This window comes from Trichosurus vulpecula, chromosome 5 (assembly GCF_011100635.1).
Source record: "Trichosurus vulpecula isolate mTriVul1 chromosome 5, mTriVul1.pri, whole genome shotgun sequence".
Classification (NCBI taxonomy): Eukaryota; Metazoa; Chordata; class Mammalia; order Diprotodontia; family Phalangeridae; genus Trichosurus; species Trichosurus vulpecula.
The window spans coordinates 185,821,123-185,841,912 of NC_050577.1; the positions used below are offsets into that span (position 1 = coordinate 185,821,123).

At 36.0% G+C, this 20,790-nt stretch overlaps 1 protein-coding gene across 1 annotated transcript in view; it reads left to right on the forward strand.

The window, feature by feature from the left end:
• Positions 1-375: 375 nt before the first annotated feature.
• PLCZ1 (phospholipase C zeta 1) overlaps positions 376-20,790 on the forward strand; it is a 97,131-nt gene continuing 76,716 nt past the window's right edge. The window contains exons 1-2 of the mRNA XM_036760662.1: positions 376-492; positions 17,152-17,380. Coding sequence (XP_036616557.1) covers positions 17,326-17,380 — 55 coding nt within the window. The 5' untranslated portion in view covers positions 376-492; positions 17,152-17,325. The remainder of the gene's footprint in view (positions 493-17,151; positions 17,381-20,790) is intronic.

Genomic DNA, 20,790 nt, shown 5'->3' on the forward strand with positions numbered 1-20,790 from the left:
TGTCTAACCTATAGCAAGTGCTATTGAGATGTCAGTATTATTGTACACACATACATACACACACATATACGTATTTACACACATGCAAATGTATACACACACGTACATACCCCCCATATAGGTATATATACATATGCATATTTTCTTTTAGCGTGATCTTGCTTTAGGGATATGGCCAAGTTAAACTGGCCCTGTATTTGAACTAATACAGCATACTGTCTGTACCTTTTGAAGCAAAATATAGAGCACCATTTAAAACAAATATTTTAAACTGCTTTTGAGCCAAACTTTAAATATTTAGGTACCTAATGATTTGATATACTAAATGTTAATCATGAGACTTTCCTTAACTTGTTTTTTCTCCATACATGGTTCTTATCTGTTATTCAGGAGGACTTTAGAGCAGGAAGAATTAGCGTAGAAAAAACAGTGAAATTACTTGAAAAGCTAGATATCCGGTGTGATGATAATCATGTCAAATACGTTTTTAAGGTGAGAAGATATATTTATTTATTTTTCTCTTAAGGGCTTGTGGTATTGGATCTGTTTTATGGTTCCTACACAAATTGCACATGACGAGTGAAGGTCTTTTGGAAATCGAATTACACATTAAAGCCCATTTCTGGCAATGGATTAGTTTAGACAAAAGGAAAATATGACAAATATAGCAGAGGATGAGAATATTTAATCATCTATAAGATTTAATACAAAGTTGATTAATCTTTTTTTGTAGAAAATTTGCTGACCATAAAAATGTGGATGTAATATCATCTGATTTAGAATATGTATCATCATTGTTATTGAAGCTAGGTTCTCTACAACCCTGCTGTTTTAAGGTCCTTTTTGAATCTTAAAGTGCTATCTAAATAGTCACAACTATGATTGTTATTATATAAATATGAATTGTTGTTATGCAGGATATGAATAAGGGTTCCATGAAAAAAAAATCATTGTTAACTCCAATTAGTCACCAGTGCCAAAGCCAAAACAGAACCGGTAAGGTGGGTGGAAGTGAGTTAACAAAGTGGTAAAGGGTAGATATCTAGGGCTTGCCAAGGGAAATACTACTCTTGGAGCATGAGTGGAGCTAAAGCTGGAGGGAGAGCTGACTCAATACTTGCCTCCTTACTCCTGCCTCTTGTTTTGGACACTGAAGCTTTCCCAAACTGCGGTTCTTATAATTAAACACAATATTCCAAGTGTGGTCTGACCGGAAAAGAGTATGAGGAAACTATCACCTCTATATTTCAAGAAGTTACATCTTTCTTAACCCAGCCAAAGGGTGAAGTTAATTCTTTTGGCCTCTATATCACACTGTGTTGCCTGATATTTAACATGTGGCCTCCTAAAAGTCCCAGATCTTTTTCAGACAAAAACTGTGTAAGCATTTTTCCTCCTTCTTGTGCTTGTGGAGTTGGTTTTTTGAACCAAAGTATAAACTTTACATTGATCTATTTTACATTTCATTTTACTAGATTCAGCCCAATGTTTTAGCTCATCAGTTTCTTTATTTTTGAATCCTGACTCTGTTGTTCAGTATTAGCTATTCCTAATTCTAGGTCTTGTTCAAATTAGATATGCATTCTATGTATGCATTTGTCCAAATCATTAATAAAAATGTTAAAGCACATGTAAGACCAAGCACATGGGGGCAGTGTGCTGGAGACTTGTTAAGTTGATCTCCAACCATTAACTGAGTTTCAAATAACTCCACATTTTCTACAAGAATAGATACTATATCAAAAGCATTGCTAAAATCTAGGCAAACTAAGTAGAATTTCATGATTTACCTTTTTAATAATGCTGTCAAAATGGGACATAAGGTTGGCTTGGCAAGGCCTCTTCTTGAAGTAATTCCGGCCTATAAAAATTATTGTTTCCATTTTTATATACTAAGTAGCCTATTCTTTAACAACCCATTCTCGAATTTTTCTAGGAATCAACATCACCATTGAATTCCCTCTCCTGTAGCCTACTCGTTCATTTTTTATTTGAAAATCAAGAATAGTGTTTGTCCTTTTCCAGTCCTTCAATAGCTATCTTGTCTGTTTTCTATATGTTGCTTCAGACATCACTGAAAGTGGTTCAGCAATCACATTAACTGATACTTTGAGTCTCATGAATCTCGTTCATCCAGGTCAGGGGTCTTGAATTTGTCTTAAGTGGCTAGATGCTTTCTTACTTCTCCTTATGTATCTTGTGTTAGCACCTCCATTCTATCCATTTTTGTTCTGTTGTTTTCAATGAAAAGGTCATTCTCTTTGGTGGGGAAAACATAAGGAAATAAAAATGAGCAGCAATACCTTCCATCTGTTGTCAGTTGTCACCATCCCATCTTCCTTGAATAATGACTCTCTCCACACTTAATCTTCCTCTTAATCCTAATGTAGCTTTTGTCCTTAATTTTTCTCACCAGTTAAAGATCGTTCTGAGCTTTATCACTCCTGATATTCTTATAGTATCATGTTACACTTCTGTAGTCATTCTGTTACCTTCCCTTGTATATTCCATGTATGCATACACATATAATACATAAACATGCATTTTTGTATGTGGGTACACATACATATGTGGATGCATTATCCGTATATATGTGTGTGTGTGTGTGCATGTCTGTGTGTGTGTGTATGTGTGGTCCAATGTGGATGCACAGAGAACTGATACGTATGTGTATGTATTTATGTATATACAAAGAATCTAAGTGTTTGTTCATTCATACACATACATATATATGTATATATGTGTGTATATATGTATACATACATACACATGCATATTATATATGTACATATATATATATATATAGTTTGGTCTATTCTTTCTGCATCCATATTAGTATCTTCAGACAATTCTTTTTTTCCCTCTCTTTTTTTCAGAATTATTTCCCATTGTCTCACTAAAATATAATTATTTGGAGAGATGCATTGAGTTTAAGATGCCTGGGTATATCCAGCTGAAAATGTGATGGAGCTCAGGAAAATGATGAGGCTGGAGTTTTGGATCTGGGAGTCATATATATACAGATAATAACTTAGCTAATAGGAGCTGATGGAATCATTAAAGGAGAGTGTAGAACAGAAGTGGGCACAGGATAGAACCATGGGGTATCTCCATGGTTAGGGACAGAAGTTGGGATGATGTCCACATAGAAATCTGAGGAGTGGTCATTACAGGTTGAAGGTGAGCAAGTACAGTAATGAAAGCATATCCAGGAGGACAAAAAGAACTTCAAAGAGGTCAAGAAGGACGAAGCCTAAGAAAAGCCTAATGGATTTAGTAATTTAATCGAATTTAAAATTAATTTTAGCAAAATGCAGCAGTGATGTAACAAGTGGCAGAGTTTTGCTATTGGGTGAGGATCTTTGAGCAGAACCTTCATGGATAAGTCTAGACATCTAAGGCCTTAGCTAAATGAGACAAGAGTTGTCACCTACAAAGGGACAGAATTCAGAGAACTGTTGGCACTCAAAGAGCCAGAGAGAAATTGGAATTACTCTCAGGCATGATCCAGTGCTAGGTTAGAGAGGGACAGATAAAAATGGGGATGAATGTTGTGTTGACAAAATATGTCCTCATTACTGAGAAAGATCAGTAGTCAGTGAGCAGTCCTCCATGGTAGATAAATGCAGAAACTGTGTCAAATATAATTTTAAGTGTACATTTTTAATTCTTCTTAGGAGAAAGCTACACACTTTAGTATTCTATGGATTTCTTTGAATTTTAGACATTTTGTAAAAAAATTTTTCTATTTTTGCCTTCTTGGAATCCCCCTTTGAATAGAACTGCTATGCTTTATTGTATTTTTGATTTTATTTTAATGCTTTAATTTTATTTTAAAGCTTCATAGTTTTGTTTATTACTTTAGATGGTTGTTTGCTTAAGCATTGGTATCTGATACACTGTGAGAGAGAGAGAGAGAGAGAGAGAGAGAGAGAGAGAGAGAGAGAGAGAGAGAGAGAACATTTATTGCTCTCTAATTAATGCTAAGAGATAGGGCTACAAATACAAGTAAACGAGATCATCCTTGACCTCAAGGAGCTAAAATTCTAGTGGGGAAAGCAACTCATAAAAGGGAGTGGGGGGCTGGAGTGAAGCTGGCCAAATACTCCTGCAGAGTCCTGGTGATTTTGGTCAAGATAAGATGAAAGTTTACCTATCAGAAACCAATGTCTCAGAGGTACAGTCCAATGTTTTGCAGGCAAGAAAATGAGAATTGTGGCCAGAGAGCAGGCAGCATGATGTTATTTAATTTAAAATGAACAGAATGGGTGGAAAATCACTAGAAAGTTGGTTCAAAGTGTTGGGATTTAAATCTCATGACAGACCTTTTAAAAATTATTTTGAATTGTAAAAATGTTAACAAACATGACATTTTCCATATACGAAAAACAGAAATGGAGAATTGTACATGAAATTATGAATCTCTTTTATGTACCTGTTGTTTTAAAAGTATATATTAAATATGTCATGGTAGTGCCCACACTGCACTACCTGTCTGGCTCCGTTTCTGAAAGTCCTTTTGCACTCTTCTGTTTATTTCTTTAATGTTTCACTGGGGCTCTCTTCTTCTTTTGATGACAGTACTATCTCAGACCCCCTTACTCTTTACAATTCCCACTCCCTCCCAGGAAAGTCTTTTCTTGTAACTAATATAGTCAAGCAGTGGGCAGAGCATGCTGATCCTGGATTCAGGAAGATCTGAGTCCAGATTTGACCTCAGATGCTTTCTAGCTGGGAAAGTCACCTAACCTCTGTTTGCCTCGGTTTCCTCAGCTTGAAGTAGGGATGATAACAATGCCTACTTTGCAGGATTGTTGTGAGATCAAGAGAAATAATATTGGTAAAGTACTTAGCACAATGTCTGACATGGAGTAGGCACTTTCTAATTATTCTCCTCTCCTCCCCTGCTCTCTCTTTTTTCGTTTTCCTTTTCCTTCCTCAGTCAAACAAAATAAATCACACATTGGTCTTGCCTGAAAATCTTATTCCACACTCATAAGTAATTAGAAGCACCATGAGATTGGAGATTTGAGGATGAATGTCTCAGTTTTCAAAAAAGAGGGAAGATTACGTATCACAGGTCAGTGATCTTAACTTTGAATGCTAGGGAAATTGTGGAATGCATCATTAAAGATATGTTTGCTGACATTTAGAAAAGGATGTGGTGATTGCAGGGAACTGCAATGATTTTAGTTAAGAACTTGTCATTTCAAACTAACCTCATTTCCTTTTTTGTATTGCTAAATTAGTAAATGAGGGATATGTTGTGGATTTAGTTTGCCTAGATTTGAGCAAAGCTTTTGATAAAGCATCTCATGTTATTCTTGTGGAGAAAATGGAAGGCAATGGATTAGACAATGACACAAGCAAATAGATTCAAAACTGTTTGGATAACCAGGTTTGAAGAGCAGTTGTTGATGGTTTAATATTAGTGTGGCAAGAGGTCTTGTGTATCTCCCAAGTGAATTGTACTTGGACTTTTTTTTTTAACAAATTACTTGAATAAAGATATAGATGTTATGCTCATCAAAATTGCAGATGACATAAAACTAGGAGGGCTAGCTAACACAGTGTGTGACAGAATCACCAATTAAAAGGATCTTGACAGGCTAGCACTGGGCTATATCTAAATAAGATGAAATTCAGTAGGAATGATTAAATTTGTCTTTACAATGTCTTGCACCTGGGTTCAAAAAAAATAAACTTCATAAGTAAAAGATGGTGGAGACATGAATAGATAGCAGTTCTGAAAATTATCTGGGGGTTTCAGAATATTCTAAGCTTAATATGAGTCAGCAGTATGATGTGGCAGTGAAAATAGCCAATGTCATTGGAGTGCATTAAGATGGGTATAGGTTCTGTGAATAGGAATTTAATAGTGAAGTCCTACTGTTCTCTGCCTTTATTAGGTAGCTGGAGTACTGTGTTCAGTTCTGGGTGCCACATTTTAAGAAAGCCATTGATAAATTGGGGATTGACTGGGGTAGGGCAACCAGGATGGTGAAAGGCCTTGAGTCCACGACCTATTAGGATTGCTCAAAGGAACCCATCATCCTTAGCATGGAGAAGATTCAGATTTTGGGGTGGGGAAGGTAGATAATAGCTATCTTCAAATATTTAAAGGGTATAGATGTGAGGAAGATAGCTTTCTATCATTGCTGAACTCCACTATTGCCTACTGAAAAAAAAGTTTTCTGCAGCATTAAACTTACCAGAATAAGGTTGTTTTTTGGAATTCAAGTTCTGAGTCTGTGAGGACAGTGCAACGAGCACAAACTTACTACATTTTGCCACTAATACTTCACCTTATGATGTTGGAGCTGTGCCTAAGCTACAGAATGTCAGATGACACTGTGATACTACTTACCACTCAAGAATTATGTCCTTTGCAGAATGAGGTTTTACCCACATATAAAATAACCCTTTCCTATTATCAACTTCAACTGTGACTTGTAAATTTATAATATAGACTTATCACAAGCTTCTTTTAGGTTATAGAGGTAAATGCGTACATCTTTAACTATTTTATAAAGAATGCATCACTGCAGCCTTCTGCTCAGTGATTATGACTACACAATCCAAGCTGCATTGAATGTTGATGAAAAGAGCGGTGTGCTGCTGTAGATCCCAAATTATGTTTTGCTATTTTGACTAAAAATGTGCAGGTTAGAAGACCTCCTTGATCCTTTACTTTGAGCTCCTTAACTCATGCAATTAACCGTGTAGGAATTCTACCCTGAAGAATTCAAACCATTTTCAAGTTGTCAACATAAATGATCTGGCCACAAAAGATGCCTTTTATTGGGGGGAAGTTATGTTGCTGTTCCAGAAGGCAGTCATCATATTACTTAGCGAGTGTTTATATACTCTTTAGGGAGATCATGAAAATGTGGCATTATGCCTGGAATCACAGAAATCAGGGACACCATGAAGGATGAGAAAATTCTGAGGGTAACAAAAATTCTGAACTGAAGGCATTTAACCCTTAATCAGTGGGCATTAACATCACTGATCACTAATTTGACAAACAGCTGTAAAGTGCCCACCTTGTCCATGAAAGTGCTGGCTTTTGGAGAATAGAAGCTGTTTTTTGTTTCTATTTTTGTAGCTCCAAAACTTAGCAGAGTGCCTCGAACATAGGCACTTGAAGAATTGAATTGAATTAAGTTGAATCGTGGAAAGCCCACTGCTGGGGGATGGGGGAGCTATAATGTTTAGATAAGAAATGGCACTTTCCCTCCTGAAGCTTATTGACTGACAAGTAAGGAGATAAGACGTATAAAGAAATAATTGTTTTTAAAAAAAAACCTGAAAAGTCCAAATAAAGTCTATACCCTAGTGGAGTGCAAATTCCAAGCTGGAAATTGGGCCTGGTGAAAGACTGTGGACAAGCCTAGCCCAGCTGGAGAGGCTCCTTACTAAGATGGCCACAGAATGATATATCTTTTGGTCACAGCAACTTTCCCTCTCTTAATTAGAGATGGGTTGTTGCATTCTGCACTGGGGAAGGGATTACTCAAACTGATGAAGCTATAGGTCCTTGAAATGTTGAAATAAGTGGCAGAAATGTTTTGTAAGATCAGTTGGCAGAGCCTTCGATAACCATTAAAGACTTTGAGGATGAGGGAAAGCTTTATGGAGGAAGTGACCTTTGACTATAAATGGATGGGCAAAAATTCAATAGCCAAAAAGAGAAGTTATTTCAAACGTATAGATCATCATAAGCAAAATCTTGGAAGTGAAAAAGAATAGGGCATGTCTGCAGGACAGTGTTAGTCTAGTTTGACTGAAGTAAAATTTACACTGAATGAGAAAAGGATAGAAAGGTCAGGTGGCTTGTTTTTAGAAATCAGATAATTAGATTGATTTTGGGGGTGTGGTTTGTTCAGTTCTCACATAGATCTCTGATGCATTGACATGATTTAGACTGATGGAGGAGGGGAATATAGACATAGCATTTTTAGGTGGCACACTACATGGAATGCTGGCCCTGGAATCCAGGGGACCTGAGTTCAAATCTAGTCTTGTACTTAATAGTTGTGTGACCCTGGGCAATTACCATAACAGCCTATTTGCTTCTGTTTCCTCACCTGTAAAATGAGCTAGAGAAGGAAATGGCAAACCACTCCAGTATCTTTGCCATGAAAACCCCAAATGGAGTCACAAAGAGTCAGACATGACTGAAAATGACTGAATAGTATGTCTATATTTCAGCAAATTACTCAACAATATCTTCACCCTGTTTTGTGGACATAGTTGATGGACATGGGTTAGATGATAGTAGAGTTAGGTGGATTCACAACTTGTTAAATGACAGAAAAAAAAATGATTATGTGAGAAGCAGAGTGGAGCAGTAGCTAGAGTTTGGACTTGGAGTCAGGAAGATCTAGGTTCAATTTCTGCTTTACAAACTTACTATACGACCCAGGAAAGGTCATGTAATATCTCTATGCCTCAGTTTTCTTATCTTTAAGATAAAGGAGTTGGAATCAATATCAACATTGTCTTCTAGCTCTACATCTATGCTGCTATGAACCTTGTTTGTTGTGATTTCATAAACTGGATAATGGGAGAAACGCTCGATGAGGATTACCGCCCTCTCTTCTCTGCCACTCCTCAAATGTCTTTGAAAACTCTAGGACACTAGATTTGCCATTCATTAAAGGGTCTATTTGTTCAAGTTTAGGACACTGACACATTTGAAATCACTAATCTTTTCTTATTCTGTTTAAACTAGCATAGACCAATTTCTTCCTGTTTTGCCAAAAATTTTCAGGGGATAAACTATGCTGAACAATTACATTTCTTTTAAAATAAAGCTCACACACTTGTCTTGGACCTCAATATTAAGATCTTTGCAATGCTTTTTATATAATATTCAGATTTAAAGAAAATTAGTTGCAGCTCTGTTGACTATGTTCTAAAACATGGTGCCCAGAATTAAGCTCATTCCTCCAAACGCTACCTGACCAGAGTAGAGTTCAGTAGGTTTATTGACTCCTTACTGTTGGAGGCTATTCCTTTCACAATGCATCCCAATTTTCTATTAGCACCATTAGTGACCTCATCATCCTATTGACTTACTGAGTCTGAAGTCCATTAAAACCCCTATATCTTTTTCAGATAAATGACTATATTACCATGTTATCCCCACCTTATACTTGTGATGTCTATTTCTAAACTAGGAACAATGGGTAGAAGTGGCAGAGATAAAAATTTAGGCTTTGTGTAAGGAGAGGCTTTGTTATAAGAAGAACCTCAGAATGGAATGGCTGCCCTTGGGAAATAATTGACTCCTTTCCATGGTGGTCTTCAATCAAAGGATGCTGGATCATTTGCTATGTATGCTGTAGAGTGCATTTTCTTTCAGGATGGATTTATAAGGCCTCTGATGTCCCTTCAGACTCTAAAATTCTGTGACTGTGTGCTTTCTTGCTTTTAAAAAGTGCATTTTCATTAAGCTTTAGGCAAGAAAATTGCTTTTCTAAAACCCACTTACAAAAAAAACCTGGCTAAACTAATTTCATTGTATGCCTAATATGGCAGTTCTCAAAACTGGAGTTAGAATTAGCAGATAGAATTGTTCTTTGTGAGCCTTAGCATCATAATATTGATGAGGGCCACATCAAAATCTTACACCAGATCTTTCTTAGTATATTTTTTCCAAGATGTACATAGATATCTATTTTTCTAATTCTTCTGCTTCAGTGTCTGTGTGATTTTTGGCAATGTGTTTCACAGACCAGAGCCTCATTTTTTCTAATCTGCATGATGGAAATCATAGTAGGTACCAAGTGTATCTTGTAGTGTTGTGAGGATTGAATGACTGATATATTCATTAGTTAAGGGTATTATAATTCTGAGGACAGCACATCTAGCTACTTTCTATAAAATTCACTTTTTTTTGGTATATACAGTACTATAATGAATTGATTTTTCTTCATTTCTCTCCCTTCTCCTCCCCCCACCTTATATAGGCTTCGTTTTGCCTGTTGTGCTTTTATCCCCTTTCTTTCCACTGTTCACCGTTTTCCATTTTACTTCTTTCTCCATTTTGCTGTCTTTCTTATTATCCCTTCTCATCCCTGATCCTCTTGATTTCTCTGTGCTTGGACTCTCATAGGACTTATTTTTGCAGCTTGTTCTTTCTTTCTCTCTCTCTCTTTCTTTTTTGGTTCATCAACCAATCATTATGTTTCTTTGAACTCAGGGCCTTGGGAGTTATTGAACTGAACTCTCACAGAATTTCCCTGTGCTTTTTGAACTTTGAATCAGGAATCCTCAGCATTATAATCTCTCCCCAGTGTCAATCTGGATTTAATGTATTTGTGGAGTAAAAGGTTACTTGAGGGTTTTAGTTATTTCAATTAATCAAGATTTAACTTTTCTTTAACATAGAATATTATATGAACCAGTATAAAGTACTATGGGATTCAGATGTTTAATAATTCACATTGACATTCACCCGAGTTTGCCAAAATTAATGAAGTTTTATTGTACAGTACTAAAAACAACTGGGGAGGGGTGGTAGATGGAAAATGCAGTACGTCAACAGTATGATGTTGTAGTAAAGGGGGCTAATGTCATTTTGGGCTTCATTAAGAGAGGCATAGCATCTAGGAAAGAGGAGGTATGGAATGCTATTTGTTCTTCGTTCCTATTCCCCTCCCTAAGATTTCCCTTAAGATTCTAGATCTTTTTTTGTCTACATATGAATTTCAAGATTATTTTGTTTAACCTTTGGTAGTTTGAATTGTATAACACTAAATCTACAAACCAGCCTAGATAGTTCATAAGTTTTATTATGTTGGCAAAGTCCAGCTTTAAGAAAGAAACACCACTCCAGTTAATGAAGTAACCAAAATAAAAAATGAACAAAGTGAATTCACAACAAAGATATGGAAGCAATCATCAGATTACCTAGAAAATATCAACCCCCCAAATTAACAGAACATGAAATAAAGAATTTATTCCAATCTCTGTAAATGAAATTGCATGAACCATGAAGGTAATTTTGTTGGTTTCTTTAAAGACTATTTGAGGTAGGGTGGTTTGAAGCCTCTATTTCGTGTTATATTAATTTAGACATTTTATATTTTATGGGTACTAATAAACTACCAAGGACTAGCCAAAATAATAACAAAATCAACTGGGAAGAACAAAAGGTCTAGAATCTGAATGAATGAATGAAGAAGCATTTATTTGTGATGTGCAAAGCATTGTGCTAAGCACTGGTGATACAAATAGAAAAAAAAAGCAAAACAGTGTCTGCTCTCAAGGAATTCACTTTTTAGTGGGGGGGCAACAAATGTAGGTGTTTTTAGTTTCAAGTCAGATGGAAAGACTCGGTGGTTCTTAGGACACAGAAGTAGTGAGCATCTCCTTTAGTAGCATTTCCATTGATAAAACTGTATCCATTTCTGACATTGGGTCATTTGACAGTACCATTTCAGCAAATCAGTGATAAAAAACATGAACTCCTAGGGGAAGAATTTTTTATTTGATAAGATATCTGGGAAAACTGGAAAGCAGTTTGGGGGAAAAAGATTTAGATCAGTATGTTATACCATACACCATGAAAAGCTAAAAAATGTATATGTGTTCCAAACATTAAAGGTCACACCATTAAAAATTTAGGCATCAAGATCAGATAATTTTCATAATTATGTCTAAGGAGAATTCTTAATAAAAAAGGGATCAAGAAGAAATCATAAAAAGAAGAAATGGATAATTCTTATTATCTGAAATTGAAAAGATTATGATTAAACAAAATAAATGTAGTTAACATACGAAGTTAAAGCATTTATTGGGGAAAATCTTTTAGTCAAATATTTCTTCTATAGTAATATATAGGAAATTAGCGCAAATATATTGGAGGCAAATTGTTAATCAGGAATTGATACCTATGATAAAAAAAGAAGATAGCAGGAAAGCACCTAGTTACCCTTGATGAGTTCAAGTCATTAAATCCAGATAAACTATATTCTGTGATACTGAATTAGGAGATATGATTGTTGAGCCACCATCAATGATCTCGGAAAGATTGTGGATGATGACAGAGTGTAATGTCAACATTGAAGAAGGGCAAATTTCAGAGAGAGAGAGAAAGAGAGAGAGAAAGAGAGAGAGAAAGAGAGAGAGAAAGAGAGAGAGAGAGAGAGAGAGAGAGAGAGAGAGAGAGAGACAGAGAGAACCTATAAATTACAATAAATTTGACTTTAATATCTGCCAACATTCTAAAACATTTTATAAGGGAATATTTAATGGGTGTGCAGAAATGCAAACGGTGACATAAAGAGCCTAATATGGTACCAACAAGTCATACCATACTAAACACTATCTTTTGAAACTGAGAGTAGACTTGTAGATCAGTGGAATTATATAGATGGTGATTCAACTAAATTTTAGCAAGAAACGTGTGGGAGTCTTTCATGCTATCTAGTCTTTGGAACTGATCTGGGTGTTGCAACCTTTGAGCCACTTCACTCCTCTATTAAACTCACTTCTGATATATCAAATCTATTGTTACATTGCACTGTTTCTACCTTCTCAACATCTTTTGTACATGTCCTTTCTCCACTCACACAATCACCTTGGTACATGATCTAATCACTTCATATTTGGACCATAGTAATAGCCTGCTGGTTACTTTCCCTGCCTCAAGTCTCTTCCCACTTCAGTTCATCCTCTAATCAGTTGACAAAATGATTTTCCTAAAGGACAAGTCCATGTCATCCCCTACTCAATAAACTCAAATAATTTCCTAACATCTTCAGAATAAAATATGCAATCCTATATTTGGCTTTTAAAGTCCTTACATCCTAGCCCCTTCCTACCTTTCTAGTCTTTTTACCTTTACTCTCTTCTACAAATTCTATGATCAAGTGACATTACCCTCTCTACTGTTCCTTGCATAAAACTCTCTACCTCTCTGCTCTATGCCTTTTCTTTTTTTTAAGTAATGTTATATTTTCCCCCAATTACATGTAAAAACAATTTTTAACATTCTTTTTAAATTTTTGGTTCCAAATTTTAATTTTTCCTTCCTCCCCACCTTTTCACTCATTTTGTGGAAGAAAACTCAAGAAAGAAGGAGAAAGAAACTGGAAAAACAGTATCCCTCAATCTGCATTCAGATGGCATCAATTTTTTTTTGGCAAGTCAATCGAGGTTAAGTGACTTGCTCAAGATCACATAGTTAGTGTCAAGTGTCTGAGTCCAGATTTAAACTCAGGTCCTCCTGACTCCAGCACTATTGCACCACCTAGCTACCCCACCATCAATTCTTTCTCTGGAGCCAGATACCATTTTTCTTCATGAGTCCTTTGGGGTTGCCTTGGATCATTGCATTGTTGAGACTAGCTAAGTCATTCACAATTGTTCATCATAAAATATTGCTGTTACCATGTACAACATTCTCCAGGTTCTGCTTACTTCACTTTATATCTGTTCATGTAAATCTTTTTAGGTTTTTCTGAAATTATCCTATTCATTTCTTATAGCATGATAATACTCCATTACAATCATATACTACAACTTGTTTAGCCATTCCTCGACTTATGGGTATCCTCTCAATTTTTAATTCTTGGCCCCTACTAGAAGAGCTACTATAATTTTTTTTTTTTTTTACAAATCAGTCCTCTCCTCCACTGCCCCTCATAAATATAAAAAAATCTCTTAGGGATATAGACCTAGTAGCGGTGTTGCTGGATCAAAGGATTTGTACAGTTTTATAGCCCTTTGGGCATAGTTCCAAACTGCTCTCCAGAATGTAGGATCAATTCACAACTCCACAGTGCACTAGTGTCCCAGTTTTCCCACATTCCCTCCATCATTTGTTATTTTCCTTTTCTATCATATTAGGCAATCTCAAAGTGTGGGGTGATACCTCAGAGTTGTCTTAATTTGCATTTCTCTAATCAATAGTGATTTAGAGCATTTTTCTATATGACTATAGATAGCTTTGATTTCTTTGTCTGAAAACTGCCTGTTCATATCCTTTGACCGTTTATCAATTGGGGAATGACATGTATTCTTAAAAATTTGACTCAGTTCTTTATATATTTTAGAAATGAGACCTTTATCAGAAATATTTGCTGTAAAACTTTCCCACCAGTTTTTTACTTTTCTTTTGATTTTGGTTGCATTGGTTTTCCTTGTGTGAACCCTTTTTAATTTAATATAATCAAAATTATTCATTTTACATTTTGTAATGCTCTCTATCTATTGTATGGTCTTAAATTCTTCCCCTTTCTATAGAACTGACAGGTAAACTATTCCATGCCTCCCTAAATTTGCTTTTGGTATCACCTTTTGTGTCTAAATCATGTACCCATTTTGACCTTATCTTGGTATTCAGTGTGAGATCTTGGTCTTAAATTCTTCCCCTTTCTATAGAACTGACAGGTAAACTATTCCATGCCTCCCTAAATTTGCTTTTGGTATCACCTTTTATGTCTAAATCATGTACCCATTTTGACCTTATCTTGGTATTCAGTGTGAGATCTTGGTCTATACCTAGTTTCTTCCATGCTGTTTTACAGTTTTCCCAGCAGTTTTTGTCAAATAGTGAGTTTTTGTCATCAAAGCTGGGTCTTTGGGTTTATTAAACACTAAATTACCATGGTCATTTACTATGATGCATTGTGTACCAAATCTATTCTAATTCACCACTATTTTTTAACTAGTACCAGATTGTTTTGATGATTAACAATTTAAGACCTGGTGTAGTTAAACCACCTTCCTTCATATTTTTTTTCATTGATTTCCTTGATACTCTTGAACTTTTGTTCTTTCAAATGAATTTTGTTATTATTTTCTCTAGCTCTATAAAATATTTTTGGTAGTTTGATTGATATGGCACTGAATAGGTAGACTAATTTAGTGGAATTGTCATTTTTATTGTATTGGTTCAGGGTACCCATGAGCAATTACTAGTTTTGCAATTATTTAGATCTTACTTTGTGTGAAAAGTGTTTTGTAACTGTGTTCATTTCCATGCCTTCTCTGGGGGGACTAACTGTTCCCCCTCCCTGAAGGGGCATTCCTCCTGTATCCTCTTGACTTCCCTGACTTCCTCAATTCAATCCTTATCTTCTTGAAGAGGCTTTTCTATTCTGACACTCCCTCTCTCATTCCCAGTTAGTGCCTTTTCTATGAGATTACTGAGATTGCCTCCCATTTACATTATGTTTACCTTGAATATATGTAGTTGTTTGTATATTGCCTCCCCCAGTAGAATCTGAGCTCCTTGAAGGCAAGCACTGCATTTATTGCCTTTCTTTATATCCCCAGAATTTAGCACAGTGCCTACCACATATTAAGAGCTTAATAAATGCTTGTTTATTGATTAATATGTGATAATACAGCTAGATGAACTCAGAACTGCTTTAATGATTGAATTCAAAGCCTAATCATTAATGGTTATGTTTCTATTTGAAAAAAAATGTATTAAGGGGACTTTCTGGCCCTGTGTCATTCAACACATTTATTAATTACTTTGATAAACTTATATGCGCCATGATTATCAAATTTTCAAACGACACAAATCTTGGGGGAACAAAAAAATCAGATAATAGATTCAGTTTCAAAGAAAATTTCAATAGTCTAAAGTATTTGGCTAAATCTAATTTATTCTGAAGTTCAGTAGGGATAAATGTAAAATCTTATATTTTGGGAATTCAGTTTTGTAACTAAAAAGTCAAAGAAGTATAGCTTGATGGTGTTTTGTCTAGAAACAATATAGGAGTTTTCATAGACTGCTAGCTGAATATGAATCAACAGTATGGCTGATAAAAAAGTGAACATAATCTGCATTAGGAGAAGAACAGTATCTAGTACTACAGAGGTGATAGACTCCTTATACTCCACTTTGATAAGATCAAATCTAGAGTTCTATGTCCAATTCTGGGATCACTCTCTAAAAAGGACATCGATAGACTAGATAGTCCAGAGGACATCAACCATAGTTTCGTATTATACTTGATAATAACATTCCTCCCTTCTATTCCTACCAATTATCTTGATCTTCTTCCTCATTCTCTCAAGTCTGGAATTCTATAAACAACTCTCTCTTTATGCAATTCCTTCCTCTAACCTTATGCCAAGGCATTCTGCACATGGCTATTAGATCGCTTTTCCTAAAACTGTTTTCATTATGTCATTTGCCTACTCAAAAAAGGCTATAGGGGTTCCCCATTGCCTACAGGATAAAATACAAACTTAGAGTGTTATTTAAAGTCCTCTACAGTGTGGCCCCAGTGTACCACCCAAACTTTATCACCCACTGTGCCTCAACCTTCTTTAATTCTACTTACTGCTTCCTAAGTATATTTTGTACATGACGTCCTCCATTTCTTATGTCATGCCACTCTCCCATCTGGAATGTATTTACTTTTCTTATTTGTTTATCCATATTCTATTAACTTTTCAAGGGTCATTTCCATTCCCTACTCTTTCATGAACTTTCCCTGACCACCCCAGCTTTGTCTTTTGAAAGATTATATGACTTATTTTCTCTTTCTAAACTTGAAAATACGCTACTTTCAATTGTTATTTGATTCAATTGTTTATCTCTTGTTCCCTTAGCTGTCTTGAAAACTCAAGGGTAGTTATCATTTTTTATAGTGTTATGACTATCATACCACAGTATTATTCTAACATTTTAATAGATCAGGGGTGGGGAACCTGTTGCCTCGAAGCTGCATGTGGCCCTCTAGGTTCTCAAGTGCGGCCCTTTGACTGAATTCAAACTCCAAACGTTGTCCTGGATTCAGTCAAAGGGCTGCACTTGAGGACCTAGAGGGCCACATGTGGTCTTGAGATCATGGGTTTCCTACCCCTATAATAATAGATAATCGATAATATCTGTTGAATGAATTGAAAGACAATAATTTTTCCCCTCATTTTAATCTACATTTTTAACTGTGGAGTAATATAAGTGATAATCTAAGTTCCTGACTCTTTCCTGTTCTTCTCACCACCTTACATAGGAGGCTTCACATTTCAATCTGTGTGGGTTTTTGATAGTAACATTTTACTTTCTTTAAAATGTAAAATATTTTGTACATAAAATACTTTAACTTAAAATATAAATTTTTTGGTAAAAAAATGCCTATGTCACTCCATAAATTCTTTCTTTTTTTTTAGTAGGAAAATGACACACATAGGAATGGAAAAATAACCATAGAGGAATTTAGAGCAATTTATCGAAATTTTGCCTACAGAGAAGAAGTTGTTGAGATTTTCAATACCTATTCTTCAAACCGCAAAATTCTGTCTGAACAAAATCTGACAGAATTTCTTAGACAAGAACAGTATGTTGAGATGAGTAAAATCATTGCCTCTGAAATAATTCAAAAATATGAGCCCATTGAAGAAGGTATAAGCTATTCTTAACTTGTATTAGTATTTACATTGCAAAGATTTGTAAAGTTATATATGAAATATTTTTTATAAGTCAATAGTATTGAACTGAAATTTAATGATGGCCCGTATTTATTTATATGAAAATGGGACATGCCATATTAAAATATTCTCACACATACAATATTGACCAGTTTTGTGTATAACTTTTCTTTTCTAGGAATACCCTTCTTTTCCTTAACTGTTACTTTCAACATATACTTTCTATTTTCTCTGTGTGTCTACTGTCTCCCTTCCTTGCTCCCATTTTCACCTTTTCTTCCTATTTTTTCCTTTCTACTTTCTTTCCTTATCTATGGCCACCACCTATTCTTTATACTCAGCGTATTTCCTTCTCTCAGGTACCTCACTTTAGAGATCACCTATGATTGATAGCCAGATTGACAATTCAGGGTCTCCCAAAGGATACTCAGTAGTCTCTTCCTTTTCTTTCTAGTGCATTATTCAAAGGTGGCAAGCTGAATAAAAATGCTAGAGGTACATAATAATAACATATGCTCTATAGTGTTGTTGGTTTTTGGTTATTCAGTAATATACGCAAAATACTAGCAATAGTTAACACATGACTTAACATATACTAACATGCGATTGCATGCAAGGCATATAGTACATGGGCAAACATTAATATTACCATCTGGGTACATTTTTAACCACTTTGCTTTCTCTTGAACCAAAATAAGTTTTCTTAATCATAGGTTAGATCATTAGATTCTCATGAACTATTAACATTGCTGCTGGTTGATGGTATAAGCTGACTTTTAGCATTTTGTAACCTCTGGATTGTACCACAGCAGGTCTCTATATCTGATATTTAGTTCTATTCACCTAGTCTCTAAACCATTTAGTGACAGCACACTTTAAAGCCAAGCACTCCAGTTTGTTCCTGGGATAGCAAGTCTCACTGTCAATAGATCTTCTACTGGGGAATGCAATCAGTTCCCCATGATCAGCACTCTTGCAAAAGATAATTGCTTCACAGCCTTCCAGACTAGTATTTGTACTCTGGACAAAAGGTTTCCATGGATCTGCACAGACCAACCTTGGTTTATGTATCAGGCAATTGACAAAGTCTTTGAGAGCTTTTTCATATTTGTTTCTCTAGTAATCTCTAAATGGATTCATAGCATTTAGAAAAAATTAACCTTTCCCACTTTTTTTTTCCTGATTCTCTTTGTGTCCATGAGTGAGATTGCATAACGATTTAGCCATAGCTTCATACATTAAAAATTCGTGATAATAGCCTCCCAGGCCCTAAAAATGTTCATAAATCTTGCAATATTTTGGATGTGGCCAGTATGTTTTCACAGTTAGTCTTATGTCTTGATAATATTCTGCAGTTTTCACACTTAACAGAGACTCTGAAAAACTGGCACTTGTCAATTGACAGCTTCAGACCAGTCTTCTTTCTGGCTGATCTAACATCTTCATTAAAACATCTTCATGTTCTCTCAGTGTCTTTCCAAAAGCAATGAGACTATTTAGGTACACCAACACTTCCAGAAAATGTGTATCTCTTGCTACTTTTTCCATTGGTCACTGGAAAGCATCACATGACATTGAGATGCCTTGGGGCATACATTCAAATCATAAAAATCTAATTGAGCAGATAAAAATTGTGATGAAACCGCTTATCATCTGTCATAGGAATCTGAACTTATTCATACTGTAAATCCAACACCAACATTGAAAGCTACTGGCAGGCTAAGAAATAGTCCAGGGCTTCTTGGACCCTTGGTATAGTGTACTGACCCCCTTGTATTTTCTTGTTCAGTCTTGTAGTTTTAGTCCCTGCTCTACTATAAATAATGTATACAGGATACTGGATTCTGTGATGATATCATTGGTCAAAAGTTCTTTCAGGTAGTTTCTGAAGTATCCCAGGAAAAATAAACCTAGATTGGAGGTGGAATCAAGATAGTAGAGTAGAGGCAGCAACCCAGATGAACTTTCCCAACACCGCACCCCCCCAACAACTTTAAAATAATGCCTAAAATTAAATTCTGAAAGTCTGGGTGAGACACTTTTTTTCCAGCCCAAGACAACTTAGGATGTCAGGAGAAGATGTTCGTGACTCCTGATGTGGGGTTGGCTTGGAGTACCAGCATTGGGCCTTGGAGGCAGTATAGGCAGCAGCAGCAGTACTTTCAAGAGCTCTCAGACCACAGATGATAAGGGGGCTGGAAAACTACTCAGAAACAGATTACAAAAGACCCTTTGCTGGCACTAGGTACAGGACCTGGCACTGTTCAGCAACTCTATTGCCCATATGCAGTTCCAGGGTGCAGAGGATTGCCTGTGGTCAGCCTCAAGGGAGCAGGACCCCTGGTCACAGTTCTAAGGCAGGGAGGAGCACTAGTGCTTGCTGCAGCAGAAGATCAGGGGACCTGCTCACAGTTCTAGGGACAGGAAAAGCACTAGTGGTTGCAGCTGCAAGGGAGCATTGGCCCTTCCTGGGTAAAGACCAAAATGAAGACCAGGAAAGCAGTGACCACACCTCTCCCTGGATCACACCACCTTGGAAGCACTGAAAACTCACAGAGCCCTAGAACTAGTTCTGAAAATAATAACACCAAAAAATCTGAAGCTTGGGATAGTGCCTCCCCACCCCCAGTTGAGCAGAGGGAATTTTAGCATAAAATTCAAAGTGAAGAAGTAGGCTGGAAAAATGAGTAAACAACAAAAAGAACATGACTATAAAAATCTACTATGGTGGCAGCGAAGACCAAGATGCAAACTCAGAAGAAGACAACAATGTGAAAATAACTACAAGCAAAGGCTCAAAGAAAAAGTAATAATTTGATATAAGACCAACAAGAATTACTGGAAGAGTTAAAGAAAGAGATAAGAGAAGTAGAGGAAAAATTGGGAAAAGAAATGAGAGTGATTTGAGAAAATTATGAAAAGTGAATTAACAACTTGGGAAAACAGGCACAAAGTAGATCAAGAACTGATCTCAAATCTGGGAAGACCTCGGTTCAAGTATTGCATTTTAACACATATTGGCTGTGTCACCCTAGGCAGGTCACTAATCCTTTCATTGCTCTATGTACTTCTTTAACACTATAGATTACAGAGAAGATGCTGGCCTGCATTGGCAGATGGAGTTTCTTCCCTCAGAGTTTCCTATACAAATGAAATCACAGGTCCAGTTGCTGTTGAATTTCTGACACTTATTTTTGTCTGTTCATTCACTGGAACAACATTTATTGTACTCTTTCTATGTTTGAGACTTCATAAATATACAATTGGTTACTATACACTGTACCAGCTTACTAAAGTCAAATTGAATTCTGGTTCTATTATCTAAGGTACTGGCTAACCCCAATTCCAACTCCATTTTAGCATTATCTACAAACAGCAAATAAA